Source organism: Mytilus galloprovincialis, chromosome 11 (assembly GCF_965363235.1).
Source record: "Mytilus galloprovincialis chromosome 11, xbMytGall1.hap1.1, whole genome shotgun sequence".
NCBI classification, from domain to species: Eukaryota; Metazoa; Mollusca; class Bivalvia; order Mytilida; family Mytilidae; genus Mytilus; species Mytilus galloprovincialis.
In genome coordinates this window covers 33,074,217-33,089,808 of record NC_134848.1, presented here as the reverse complement: position 1 = coordinate 33,089,808, position 15,592 = coordinate 33,074,217, and the positions used below count along the sequence as shown (strand labels likewise).

At 31.9% G+C, this 15,592-nt stretch overlaps 2 protein-coding genes across 3 annotated transcripts in view; one reads left to right on the top strand and one right to left on the bottom strand.

Annotated features, from left to right (window-relative positions):
* Positions 1 to 289: 289 nt before the first annotated feature.
* On the bottom strand, positions 290 to 1,000 carry LOC143051993 (uncharacterized). The gene has a single exon (XM_076224965.1). The coding sequence runs from the start codon at positions 978 to 980 to the stop codon at positions 333 to 335; it is 648 nt and encodes a 215-aa protein (XP_076081080.1). The 5' UTR covers positions 981 to 1,000; the 3' UTR covers positions 290 to 332.
* A 101-nt stretch (positions 1,001 to 1,101) lies between these two features.
* LOC143051992 (uncharacterized) overlaps positions 1,102 to 15,592 on the top strand; it is a 60,920-nt gene continuing 46,429 nt past the window's right edge. Inside the window, exon 1 of one of the 2 annotated variants that reach the window (XM_076224962.1) lies at positions 1,102 to 1,254. The gene's annotated coding sequence lies outside the window, so the exon portion shown is untranslated. The remainder of the gene's footprint in view (positions 1,255 to 15,592) is intronic. The other variant, XM_076224964.1, reaches the window with a different exon arrangement.

The following is a 15,592-nucleotide window of genomic DNA, read 5'->3' as shown; positions in this document are numbered from 1 at the left end:
ATATAAAGAGGACATGCTGGCACCCTAAAATTATGCGAACAAAAATTGTTTATTATTGTATTGCAATATTGCTGTCCATTGTATTATACATTGAATCCTGATACAACCGGTTGTTAGGGTTGCTGCCCCTGAATTGGCAATTTTAAGGAAATTATACTGTTTTTTGGCTATTATCTTGAATATAGCCGACGAGGTCGCTAAAATTAAAGTAGAATCGAAAAAACATGCACCAAACACAAAGGAGGTTAATATAAAGTGGTAATGGACGAAAAGTTGAAGGAGCGTTGGGAGCATATGGCACACACTTTTGCCAGACTGATATGACAATTTATTTATTTCAAATAATTCAAGTTCCTCTGATGTTTTGGCTTTTTCTTGTAGGTTTCAGCTAACCAGACACCATCTTTTGCATCATTCCATTCTTTTATAGTAAGTCTACTTGGTTCTCCTCCCCGCTTGGCATTGAACAGTGTTATTCTGGCTACCACAAGATCTCTAAGCCGGGGATATTCATTCATATCTAAAATCTTGTATGGGTCATCCATCTGTGCAATTTCAGTCAGAGTGTAATTCCGCAATCTTCTTACATCATCATCAAGAGGTAAATATTGTGGTCGTCTAAGGTTTTCCTGTCTATTCTTAATACAATTGTATTCAGCTCCATCGAATATCTCCTTTTTGTAGTAATCAAATAATGTTTTGAATTCCTCAATTTTTACCAGCTTATCTTTCTTACCCTGCAATAAATGCTGCCCTTTTATGTGTCTAATAACATTTTTTAAAAGGTGACCTACATTTTTTTTTAATCCAGATTTTATACCACCATCGTCTTGTGCAGCCATCACATGGATAGCATCCATAAAAGTGGTAAAGTGTTCCATTTTAAACATGTCTAATGTTAAATTTATGTCTATGCCAATTTTAGCTGCCTCGCTTTTAAAACAAAAGAAAAGATTTGCTATCATCCTCATGTACTTCATTATATTTTTTCTGCTGTGTTGTTTTTGTCCTTCCTTGCTGCAAATCTTCTGTAACTGTCAGTCTGGGGTCTCACTGGCAGAAGTCAATTTCATTTACCTATTTCCGTAAAGACAATTTACGGTTATGCGTAATCTGTATTTTAATGCATTTCCGAGATCGGTAATATTTTTGAATTTACCGCCGTATGACACGAGAACGCTATCCCATGATGCTTTTGTACGTTGTTCAGCTTATGGTCGTGTGATTGTGCGGGTCAGAGATCAATGAACACAGGTGAATATTATAGTATTTATCGATTTCCAGGTAAAAATTGTGTTATTATAAGCCAACTACGATTGGCCAACTGTGGAAAACACAATTTATGCAGTGATAGGGTATATTTTTACCGTGATTTTCGATCTTTTCTGCGTTGTTTTTTCCAACTTTTGGAAAGGGGCACGAAACATTTCAAGTGGCGCACGTGGCTTCAAAAGTTGAGCCATTTTAAGAAGTTTACGTGTATGCGTAAACAAAAAAATGGAAGATAACTCTGTCAGTCTTATAAGATTTAGGTGTTGGGACCATTGAGTCCGTATACGATATGAAAAAAAAACCTCCGTGGAGAATCGACCCGAAGCCCGAGAAATTAAATGAAAATAAGAATTCCGTCGTCATTTTGTTTAACATTTTCAAAGGGTAAACATAGGGCCTACTGAACTGAGCAAGTTAAAATTGAAAAATATTTTGTCATGGTCAGATCTAATCATCTAATTTCTAAAGGGGGAGGGGGCTACATATTTTTGTTGTTTTTTTTTGGGGTGGGGGTGGGGTTGCAGGCCAAATTTTCCTGTCAATTAAATAATAATAAGTCCAAATGATAAATGTTGTTTTGCAAAAGTTAGGTGGGGGGAGAGGGGGGAGGAGGTTTTTTTTGGGGGGGGACGGGCGGCTATATGTTTTTTTCTTGTCCGAGTCAGATTTTTTTTCCACAATTCATGCAAACCATTTAATTTAATTTTTCAACGCTTTCAATCAAATTTGTTTTATGAGGGTCATCAAGGTATGGGGAACATCTGAAATATTTCTTTCGTCATCTGCTTGAACAGAATTTTTTTTAAGAAAAAACATAGATATATATGCTAAAAGTCCCTATCAGTAAGAAAATTGAAGAAACTGCAATATCTTTGCCTGACTAGAGAAAGAAAATAAACACACGTTAAATTAACTCTAAAGAGAAAGATTTTTTTACTTACATAGGTAAATGAAATGAGAACCTGGACAAATATTCTAATTTTATATCATCACAGTTTCATTTAAAATTTGGTTTATACAGATAAGATAAACATTTGTATTCTGCTTCAGCTGCTGTTTATGTGACAATCAAATTTTATTTAAAAGCATTCATTGAATGAAACAATATGAAATTGCGCTATTCTAAATTCTAAATACCCATAATGTTGTCTTGCCAATATGTATGAAATCTTTACCTAAACAGGTAAAAAAAGCTAATCCTGTTCAGGTAAAGAAATGAATTAATTGAAGAAAAGTTTTGATTGAAAATTATTTTGATGAAATATTTGATTCTCACAAATTGTGTTTACCAGCCAAAAAAAAATGTTGTACATATAAAAAAGAAGATTTGGTGTAATCATTTCTTACTTTTTATTCTTATTAGAGGGAATACCTGGGTGTAAAGGCATAAATTTCCATGTCACTTTTTTTTCTGGGATGTGTTTTGATATGATTTTAGTCTCTGATTTATAATTTTTTTTGTTGATTGTTTTTGGCTTTAACTGCGAGTTGGCCTATTCTCAAATCTTTATTTGTATGTTAAGTTGGTTTTTATACACAATTTATAATGCATATCTCATTATCTGCAGTAATTTCATGTTATCATATTTTGTTATCTATCTTAATTTCTTGTCTTACTAGTTTTGAATGTGTACCACTTTTGATAGTATAAAGTATTATGACCAACTAGAACTTTCCCTTCCATAATCCTACTCTTAACTACAGTTTTATTATCTGTATGATGTATTCAAGATATATATATAACAATAATTTTTCACCTCCATACTCCATAGACTTCAATAAATTGGGACTCAAAACATCCCCTTGCCTTACGCCAACACCTGCTGTAAAGAACTGAGACTTTCATTTTTTTAGTTAACTCCATTATGTTAGTACATAAAATTTTGTTATTGTAGAAGACTACTTTAATATCATATATCTTAATATCACATTTTTAGATACATCAACTTTGGTTCATAAAACTCTTCATTTGAGGTGCTCTTTTTTTTTGAGGAAGATTTTTAGTTACACAAAATATGAAAACTACCTGTTTCTCTCCCCAATCATATATGTATCCCTTTGTTATCAAAGAAGTTGACATACAAAACATTGATGTTTGAGCATCTACTTCTTACATACAGACAAACTTTGTTAAAATAATTTTTAACACTTCAAACATTACTTTCCCACAGATAATATAGCATCAAAAATGCATTTTACAGAGGCTAGAGGTAATCCCAGTGACTGAGTGATAGAAATAAGTAAAAAAAATACAAATCATTGAATGGGTTTTATAAAAATGGTCTTGTAGTTAAAGAATATGGGTGTTCATCAGAATATCAGTATGAAAATTGAAGACCTAGGACTGTTTTTATGTCTGCCAAAAAGTTAACTTAGAAACAGGTCCGCTATTGATATAAGTTAACTTCGAACCAGTCCTGTCATAAGTTAACATAAGTTAACTTCGGAACCAGTCCTGTCATAAAGTTAACATAAGTTAACTTGGAAACCGGTCCTGCCACAAAGTTAACTTCTGCTTGAACAAATCCGATCAAAACCAGACCTGTTCCCAAGTTAACTTTTGACTGGTCTGGTCAACACTAAGTTAACTTGTAACCAGGACCGCTCTTCGTTGATTTAAAAAAAAAATATTTTTAATATCTTTGTTTCGTAGTATAAACATCGAAAATAAAGTAATTTGAAAATTAATACTTCCGTTTTATGAACAGGATTAAACACAAATAATTGAAAATAAGTATGCACAGAACGTAACACAAATTTATCTGTGATCTGACAATCTATCTATTATAAAAACGATCTCGGTTACAATGATAACAGGCACTGAATATATATATATATATTCCGAGATCAAATTCAATCATATTATGTATATTTTTGAAAAGAAGTATATTTGATGTTAGGTGTATACGTCCTTGTTAGTTATACATCCTTGAACTATGCAGCCACAATCAGCAATAGTTTAATTCATTTAAATAATGACTACAAATTTTTGTTCGCCTAAATTAAGGGTGCCAGCATGTCTTCTTTTTACTCAAAATACTGATACGTAACAAAATTTCAGTAGTTTTGATGCCTCCAGTTGACTTGTACAACAAAATTATTTGACCGCATCCACCAAAACTGACAATATATGCACTTTAATTTGTAAATCTATATACCCGCATAGTAAATCAGCAATATTTTTTATGTCAGGATTCAATGTATAATACAATCATGACAATGGACAGCAAAATTGCAATATAATAACAAAAAATTTTGGTTCGCATAAATTTAGGATACCAGCATCTCCTCATTTTATTCAAAATATTGATACGTAACAAAATTTCAGTAGTTTTGATACCCCCAGCTGACTTGTACAACAAAATTATTTGACCGCATTACCAAAACTGACCATATGTGAACTTTAAATTGTAAATCTATATACCAGCATAGTAAATCAGCCTTATTTTTAATGTCAGGATTCAATGTATAATACAATCATGACAATGTACAGCAATATTGCAATATAATAACAACAAATTTCTGTTCGCCTAAATTAAGGGTGCCAGCATGTCCTCTTTTTACTTAAAATACTGATACGTAACAAAATTTCAGTAGTTTTGATGCCTCCAGTTGACTTGTACAACCAAATTATTTGACCGCATCCACCAAAACTGACCATATATGCACTTTAATTTGTAAATCTATATACCCGCATAGTAAATCAGCCATATTTTTGGAAAATGACGCAGTCATTGTTCCATAACTGCCGACCTGAACTTCATTACATTGCTCTGCCTACCGCGCTTGGTTTCGTATTTCCTATTTTCCAAACAAACTGGAATCTGCTTGTGTTATCATTATGCATCATTGTGTAGTATTAAACCAGCCAGGACCCAGTTTACACTGGTTTTTGCTTGTATTCCACTACACTCGAACAAAGTGTTGTAGTTTGACGGGAACCAGTTTTAGAATTTGTAAACTACAAAACGTAATCGGTTATTGTTCATTCCGTTTTGGTGTTTCATACCGACTTATATGGTTTGAATAAGCTTAAGACCATTCAAACATTAATGTGATAGGTATATTAAAGATTGTTTTACAAAAGGATTGAACTGCTTTACTTTCAAAGTCGTACTATAGGGATATCTGTCATATACGGATTTCCACTCTCACCGGTTAATTTCTTCTTTTACACGTGCTTTGGAAACTTCCTGTTTAATCGCAAGTTTTAACATTGTTTTTGAGTGAATTAAACTTATTTTAACAATCATGAAGCGTTCCAGAATCATTTTAAGCAGTTTCTTCTTCTCTTTGATGATGGAAAATAGGTTTTCTCAAGAAAATACCGCAAACGATCGCAGAGGAATTGAAACGTACAAGTCAAGTCGGCACCTGGTTAAATTGGCATCTAGTCAAATCGGCACCTATTCGACGTCAATTCGGCATCCAATAATATTTGATATAATATTTTCTATTCAATTAATTAATTACTGTTACCAAGTACATAGTTAATATGTTGTTGTGTATTTTGGTAAACCACGAAACGAAAGTGAATATGTAGTGTATAAAGGTAAACAACGAAGCCCTTTATACCAAAGCTGTTGTTTTAACAATTAGACAATTTGTGTAATTGTAAAAACAAGTCAATTATTAAAATAAAATGGAAAACTATGAGTCCCTTTCAATAAATCAAACTTTCATGCCAAATAATTAGCAAATTTAAGGTGTTTGTTTTTCAGTAAAGTTTAAACAGCATTAAACCAACAATCCTGTAAAATGCTCAACTGGTTAAAATAATGCAGAAAAATACACAATATCTCATGTATTAGTCCAAATAATTATGACGTCTGGCAAGGCTATTTTATTATTTTTCTGGGACGCCTTCCTACGACGTTCAGGTGCCAATTTAACTAGGTGCCAGTTTGACTAGAATTCTTTGACAAATGTTTGAAACTATCTGAGTTTCATTAGACCTTTGATAGCAGTAACAAAAAGATTATTTACTTAATATTTTGTGGGAGAAGGGGGTTCAGACTGTGTGTGCCCAATACATTTTCGCACCCTACACGTTCGCACATTCACACTCTACTCATTCACGCCCAATTTTAATTCAAATTCAAGTTGAATAATTGGAAAATTATGGTTGTTGCTTTAAATTGCTTTGGTGTAAATACTGAATGTATTTATAGCTTGGTATGAGTAAAACATTGAAGATTTTAAAGGAAAAAACACAAAAGATAATTGTTTTTAACAGCTTGGTCCCATTGATCTGAAACAACGAAACAATAAAACATAGAAACCAAAATATAGCAATCCACTAATATAACCAAAACATGATAAAATTTATTCAACACGCAGAAACAAACATAGTCAGAATCTCACTTCATTTTGAAACAAGTCAATGAAACAAGTTATAGCAATACACTAACCAAAACATGATTAAGAGTTATTCAACACAAAATAAAACGTTGACAAAATACCACTTTATTTAGAAAGGATTATTATTATTTTTAGCAATACCTTATCCAAAACATAATTAAGATTTATTCAACACAAAAAAAAAATTGCTGTCTCACTTTATTTTGAGACAATGACAACAATTATACTTATAAGAAAACACTTGCTTACATAGTTATTAAAAACACAAAACCAATTAAGATTGGGTGCGAACATGTAGGGTGTGAAAGTGAAAGGGGTGAAAATGAGTGGGCGCAAACGTGAATGGAAGCGAACGGACTCAGATTCAGACTATGTACCAGTGAGAAATATACAAGCCTTTCTACGGTATTTATTTGTACAATTCAGCTAGTCTTGACCTATTCATTTGTCTTAAAAAACCAGCCAGTTGTCACCTTCACTTCACACACACACACATATACGAATATCAATTATATGCTTACGATACATGTTGCATTGTTAAACTAATTAAGGTATGTGAAAATCAAGACTTGCATAAAAACTATCCCAATATTAGAGACAGTGGCGTCATTTTTCTTCAGAGCTTTCAGCTCTTTGATTTATGTCAGGATTCAATGTATAATACAATCATGACAATGGACAGCAATATTGCAATATAATAACAACAAATTTTTGTTCGCATAAATTTAGGATACCAGCATGACCTCATTTTATTCAAAATATTGATACGTAACAAAATTTCAGTAGTTTTGATACCTCCAGTTGACTTGTACAACAAAATTATTTGACCGCATCCACCAAAACTGACCATATGTGCACTTTAATTTGTAAATCTATATACCCGCATAGTTAATCAGCCATATTTTTTATGTCAGGATTCAATGTATAATACAATCATGACAATGGACAGCAAAATTGCAATATAATAACAACAAATTTTGGTTCGCATAAATTTAGGATACCAGCATGTCCTCATTTTATTCAAAATATTGATACGTAACAAAATTTCAGTAGTTTTGATACCTCCAGCTGACTTGTACAACAAAATTATTTGACCACATTACCAAAACTGACCATATGTGAACTTTAAATTGTAAATCTATATACCCGCATAGTTAATCAGCCATATTTTTTATGTCAGGATTCAATGTATAATACAATCATGACAATGGACAGCAATATTGCAATATAATAACAACAAATTTCTGTTCGCCTAAATTAAGGGTACCAGCATGTCCTCTTTTTACTTAAAATACTGATACGTAACAAAATTTCAGTAGTTTTGATGCCTCCAGTTGACTTGTACAACAAAATTATTTGACCGCATCCACCAAAACTGACCATATATGCACTTTAATTTGTAAATCTATATACCCGCATAGTAAATCAGCCATATTTTTTATGTCAGGATTCAATGTATAATACACTTTAATTTGTAAATCTATATACCCGCATAGTAAATCAGCCATATTTTTTATGTCAGGATTCAATGTATAATACAATCATGACAATGTACAGCAATATTGCAATATAATAACAACAAATTTCTGTTCGCCTAAATTAAGGGTGCCAGCATGTCCTCTTTTTACTTAAAATACTGATACGTAACAAAATTTCAGTAGTTTTGATGCCTCCAGTTGACTTGTACAACCAAATTATTTGACCGCATCCACCAAAACTGACCATATATGCACTTTAATTTGTAAATCTATATACCCGCATAGTAAATCAGCCATATTTTTTATGTCAGGATTCAATGTATAATACAATCATGACAATGGACAGCAATATTGCAATATAATAACAACAAATTTTTGTACGCATAAATTTAGGATACCAGCATGACCTCATTTTATTCAAAATATTGATACGTAACAAACTTTCAGTAGTTTTGATACCTCCAGTTGACTTGTACAACAAAATTATTTGACCGCATCCACCAAAACTGACCATATGTGCACTTTAATTTGTAAATCTATATACCCGCATAGTTAATCAGCCATATTTTTTATGTCAGGATTCAATGTATAATACAATCATGACAATGGACAGCAAAATTGCAATATAATAACAACAAATTTTGGTTCGCATAAATTTAGGATACCAGCATGTCCTCATTTTATTCAAAATATTGATACGTAACAAAATTTCAGTAGTTTTGATACCTCCAGCTGACTTGTACAACAAAATTATTTGACCACATTACCAAAACTGACCATATGTGAACTTTAAATTGTAAATCTATATACCCGCATAGTTAATCAGCCATATTTTTTATGTCAGGATTCAATGTATAATACAATCATGACAATGGACAGCAATATTGCAATATAATAACAACAAATTTCTGTTCGCCTAAATTAAGGGTACCAGCATGTCCTCTTTTTACTTAAAATACTGATACGTAACAAAATTTCAGTAGTTTTGATGCCTCCAGTTGACTTGTACAACAAAATTATTTGACCGCATCCACCAAAACTGACCATATATGCACTTTAATTTGTAAATCTATATACCCGCATAGTAAATCAGCCATATTTTTTATGTCAGGATTCAATGTATAATACACTTTAATTTGTAAATCTATATACCCGCATAGTAAATCAGCCATATTTTTTATGTCAGGATTCAATGTATAATACAATCATGACAATGGACAGCAATATTGCAATATAATAACAACAAATTTTTGTTCGCATCAATTTAGGATACCAGCATGTCCTCATTTTATTCAAAATATTGATACGTAACAAAATTTCAGTAGTTTTGATACCTCCAGTTGACTTGTACAACAAAATTATTTGACCGCATCCACCAAAACTGACCATATGTGCACTTTAATTTGTAAATCTATATACCCGCATAGTTAATCAGCCCTATTTTTTATGTCAGGATTCAATGTATAATACAATCATGACAATGGACAGCAAAATTGCAATATAATAACAAAAAATTTTGGTTCGCATAAATTTAGGATACCAGCATGTCCTCATTTTATTCAAAATATTGATACGTAACAAAATTTCAGTAGTTTTGATACCTCCAGCTGACTTGTACAACAAAATTATTTGACCACATTACCAAAACTGACCATATGTGAACTTTAAATTGTAAATCTATATACCCGCATAGTTAATCAGCCATATTTTTTATGTCAGGATTCAATGTATAATACAATCATGACAATGGACAGCAATATTCCAATATAATAACAACAAATTTTTGTTCGCCTAAATTAAGGGTACCAGCATGTCCTCTTTTTACTTAAAATACTGATACGTAACAAAATTTCAGTAGTTTTGATACCTCCAGTTGACTTGTACAACAAAATTATTTGACCGCATCCACCAAAAGTTCAAAACTGACCATATGTGCACTTTAATTTGTAAATCTATATACCCGCATAGTAAATCAGCCACATTTTTGATGTCAGGATTCAATGTATAATACAATCATGACAATGGACAGCAATATTGCAAAATAATAACAACAAATTTTTGTTCGCATAAATTTAGGATACCAGCATGTCCTCATTTTATTCAAAATATTGATCATAACAAAATTTCAGTAGTTTTGATACCTCCAGTTGACTTGTACAACAAAATTATTTGACCGCATCCACCAAAACTGACCATTTGTGCACTTTAATTTGTAAATCTATATACCCGCATAGTTAATCAGCCATATTTTTTATGCCAGAATCAATGTATAATACAATCATGACAATGGACAGCAATATTGCAATATAATAACAACAAATTTTTGTTCACATAAATTTAGGATACCAGCATGTCCTCATTTTATTCAAAATATTGATACGTAACAAAATTTCAGTAGTTTTGATACCTCCAGCTGACTTGTACAACAAAATTATTTGACCGCATTACCAAAACTGACCATATGTGCACTTTAATTTGTAAATCTATATACACCATGATGTACCCGCATAGTATTAATCAGCCATATTTTTTATGTCAGGAATCATTGTATAATATAATCATGACAATGGACAGCAATATTGCAATTTAATAACAACAAATTTTTGTTCGCATAAATTTAGGATACCAGCGTGTCCTCCTTTTATTCAAAATATTGATACGTAACAAAATTTCAGTAGTTTTAATACCTCATGCTGACTTGGAAAACAAAACTATTTGACCAAAACTGATCATACGTGCACTTTTATTTGCAAATCTATATACCCGCATACCATTGTACCGAGGGCCTTAATGTCTTCTCCTGGCGCTCCTGTTCACATTTTAGTAGGACCGTAAATGTACACGTAATCAATAATATTGGAAAACCATTAATGCAAAAAATATTCTGAATAAATTGAGAATGTCAGAATTCCATCTCTTTATTTATAATAACAGTCACATCATATATAGGAGTTCATGATGGTGTACGTGTAAAACAAAACTATTATGCCACATCATCAAAGTACCAACACTGACATGTCTGAATTCATTTGTACTGTTTACAATGATTTAATAAAAAAAAGTATACGAGGTTCTCTTCTTGGAATCTATTATGTCGGTTGATTGATTTTGTTTATAGTTAAACGTCAAGTGGCAACTATTTCATTAAAGTGCGCATTGAGTATAATTTTAGGACGTCCCATATAAATATCGGCAATGACAAATCTCTCGATAAATCTGACGAATTTGACGAGATTGTTGATAGTTTTACCACATCGTATGCTTACGGACACTGTACAATTTCTGTTAGAATATTCTGCGGGAAATAGAATAGTAAATCCAATGCAAACAAGTTGAATATCAATGAAATATCCATGCAAGTATAAATTTATGCATAAAGTAAAATTTAGGAAGGGACAGGTAAACAACGGGGAACGAAGTAACGTAGACAATGTTGCCGATATCCCGTGATATAAGAATATTGTTCCGATGCGTTGGATAACCTTTCTATCCGCCTTCTAATAAAAAAAAACTCTGTGTGATCGTATAGCCATTTTTTATTTATATAAAAATACATGTATATCAAATAAAAGAGAGCATTTGTATAATATCTAGTAGAGTCTAGCGAGTAAATAATAAATGATATCTGTGGAAAAACAATGCGAATGTTGTTTACATATTTTAATGAAAGCTCAAGTCTGATATGAAAACTCTTATAACGATAATCTGTCATAAGCAGACCTGTCCTCAGGTCTGGTCAATAGCAGACGTGTCCACAGGTCTGGTCAAAAGCAGACCTGTCCTCAGGTCTGGTCAGGAGCAGACCTGTCCACAGGTCTGGTCTGAGGCAGAACTGTCCTTAGGACTGGTCAAAAGCAGACTTGTCCATAGGTCTGGTCTGGGGCAGACCTGTCCTCAGGACTGGTCAAAAGCAGACTTGTCCACAGGTCTGGTCTGGAGCAGACTTGTCGATAGGTCTGCAGCAGTCCTAAAAAAGCAGACCGTAGGTCTGGTCCACCAACAACGAAGTTAACTTGGTTGACTGCTTAAAAATTCTCAAGTTAACTTAGAAAGCAGTCAACAAGTTAACTCTAAGTTAACTTTTGTCAAGGTTAGGACCGCACCCATCTGTACGGCATAGCTGCAAAGCTATGCCGTCACTCGAAAAAGGTACGTTGACCCATCACTCAAGTATAAGGTTTGACGTCTTCCAACATGACAAAAATTTGTATATAACATGTTAAATTTACTTGAAAAAGAAAGAAAAAGGGGAGCCAAAAACCAAAGGGACGTTAAATCTTATAAGTAAAAAATAATAAACTGATAAAGTCATGGCTAAAAAAGAAACAGATAAACAGACAAACAACGGAACACAAAATACAACACAGAAAAATAAAGACTAAGAAACACGAACCCCACCAAAAACTGGGGGTGATCTCAGGTGCTCTGGAAGGGTAAGCAGGGTAAAAGAAGTGTTTACTTAAATAGGTAAATGAAATAAGAACTTTGACCATTGTTATATTTTATATAATTGCAGTTTCTTTTATTTGGTTACATTTTATTTGTTTTCTGCTTCAACCGCTGTAATTGTGACAGTCAAATTTTATTAGAAACCATTCATCTGATGAAACATTAAATGCAATTGCCCTAAAACAAGGAATTATTTGAATCTGGAATAATTTTGAATTCTGGAAAATTGATCAGAAATTTATGATGAAAACTAACCCAACTAAATAGGGTTAGCCATGCACCTGACTTAAAAGCATGTATAATTCTCTCTAAATCATTGAATGAACTTTGATGAAATTTTATATATGAAGGTTGAGCACCATATGTATGTGTCAAACTTTCACAAATCTGCATATATTTAGTACATTTACAATAAAATGATACAAAAAGTTTATTCTTTATCAAGAAAGACATTGTGTTAGAGTTTGCCATGATATATGTATAGATATTGTAGCAAGAATATGAGTGTTTTCAGAGTATCAGTATGAAACTTGATGAAACTGGAATATTTTTAACTGACTAGAGAGTAAAAATAAACACATGTTAAATTTACTTGAAAAAGAAAGAAGTATTTACTTAAATAGGTAAATGAAATAAAAGAACTTTGACCATTCTTATATTTTATATCATGGCAGTTTCTTTTATTTGGTTACAGTTTATTTGTTTTCTGCTTCAAGCACTGTAATTGTGACAGTCAAATTATATTAGAAACCATTCATCTGATGAAATAATATGCAATTGCCATAAATTCTACCTACCCATATTGTTGTCTTATATTTATGCCATTTGGTATGAAATCTTTAGGCCATAATAAATAATAGGTTTGTTTGCCCAAACACTACATACCCAGAAAAAAGCTGCCTACTCAAATTCTTTTATTGTCCTGATTTGAAGAAGTTTTTTTTTTAATCAAATAGCCATGAAGACTAATAAACATCTGATACTTCAATTTCTTTTTTTGAAAAAAAAGAAGAAAAGGCCTACCAACCTACCCACTGTCTCAACCTTTGGGTAGGGTTTGGGCAAACCAAAATATTTTTAAGTGTGGCCTTACCTAAACAGGTAAAAAATTCTAAACCTGTGTAGGTAAAGAAAGAAATAAATAAATTAAATACATGTTTAAATTGAAAGTTTTTTGGAGGAAATATGTCAGTTTCTAACAGATTTTGTTTGTTAAGAAAAAAAATCTGTTTTATTACACCCATCCTTTTTCTCATATTCTAAAGGGGGAACACCTGGATGAATAAGTTTTTCCAAGTCACTCAGTCTGTCCATTCGTCCATGTTCCTTGAAAGCACGTACATGTAACTCTCTCTAAATCATTGAATGTATTTATACATGTATGTGTCAAACTTTCACAAATCTGCATACATTTATAGTACATCTACAATAAAATGATACAAAGTTTATTCTTTATCAAGAAAGACACTGTGTTAGAGTTTGCCATGATAAATGTATAGATTGATATTGTAGCAAGAAAATGAGTGTTTTCAGAGTATCGATATGAAATTTGATGAAACTGGAATATCTTTAACTGACTAGAGAGAAAAAATAAACACACGTTAAATTTACTTGAAAAAGAAAGAAGTATTTACTTAAATAGGTAAATGAAATATAAGAACTTTGACCATTCTTATATTTTATATCATGGCAGTTTCTTTTATTTGGTAACAGTTTATTTGTTTTCTTCTTCAAGCGCTGTAATTGTGACGGTCAAATTTTATTAGAAACCATTCATCTGATGAAATAATATGCAATTGCCATAAATTCTACAAACCCATATTGTTGTCTTATATTTATGCCATTTGGTATGAAATCTTTACCTAAACAGGTAAACAAATCTAAACCTGTGTAGGTAAAGAAATAAATAAATTTAATACATGTTTAAATTGAAAGTTTTTTGGAGGAAATATGTCAGTTTCTAACAGATTTTGTTTGTTAAAAAAAAAAATCTGTTTTAATTACACCCATCCTTTTTCTCATACTCTAAAGGGGGAACACCTGGATGAATAAGTTTTTCCAAGTCACTCAGTCTGTCCATTCGTCCATGTTCCTTGAAAGCACGTACATGTAACTCTCTCTAAATCATTGAATGTATTTATACATGTATGTGTCAAAGCTTCACAAATCTGCATACATTTATAGTACATCTACAATAAAATAATACAAAGTTTATTCTTTATCAAGAAAGACAATGTGTTAGAGTTTGCCATGATAAATGTATAGATTGATATTGTAGCAAGAAAATGAGTGTTTTCAGAGTATCGATATGAAATTTGATGAAACTGGAATATCTTGAACTGACTAGACTACTAACGGGGGTTCTTTACCCCCTACAATATCTATTATAACCCCTATATGTTGAGCCCCTAGATACACAACCTCCATCTTATATGGGGGATAATTAACCCCAACCTTTCAAACACCCACATAACATCCAATGATATGGGAGTTCAATAACCCCCAGACTTTAACATTCAAATGTCAAGGAGGTTAAATTGATTTTAAATGATATACAAGTTTGACACACTTATATCCAACATCTAAGTTTTGTACTGAGGGGCATGTCCCATTTGTTACATCCAGAATATATAATGATAAGATTTTCTCTTATGTATATTTACTCCAATTTTTTTTTTTTTTACCAATTTAAAGTTAAGGGGGGAGGTGTTTCTGTTTAACCAATCAGGAATACAAATATATAACTGACAATTCAACAATATTTTATAAAAGTGTGTTTAAACTCTATAAGGTTATATATATTTTTGAATTCTAACAGAAAGGATTTACTATTTAAATTAACCATGTCTCATACCAGAATCAATTCAATATCACCACAAAATAGTGTCACATCAAGTTTAATGAATATGTACCATCAATATGAAATTCACATAAATGTACTGAAATGGACAGGTGTTATAGTGCTATTCATATTTACAGCATCTACCCTATGGATAACTGGTAGTTTATATTTGTCATCAAACATGTCAAAG

Coding starts and splice junctions, on each gene's coding strand:
- LOC143051993 (XM_076224965.1), bottom strand. CDS start 980: ATGAAGTACATGAGGATGATAGCAAATCTTTTCTTTTGTTTTAAAAGC.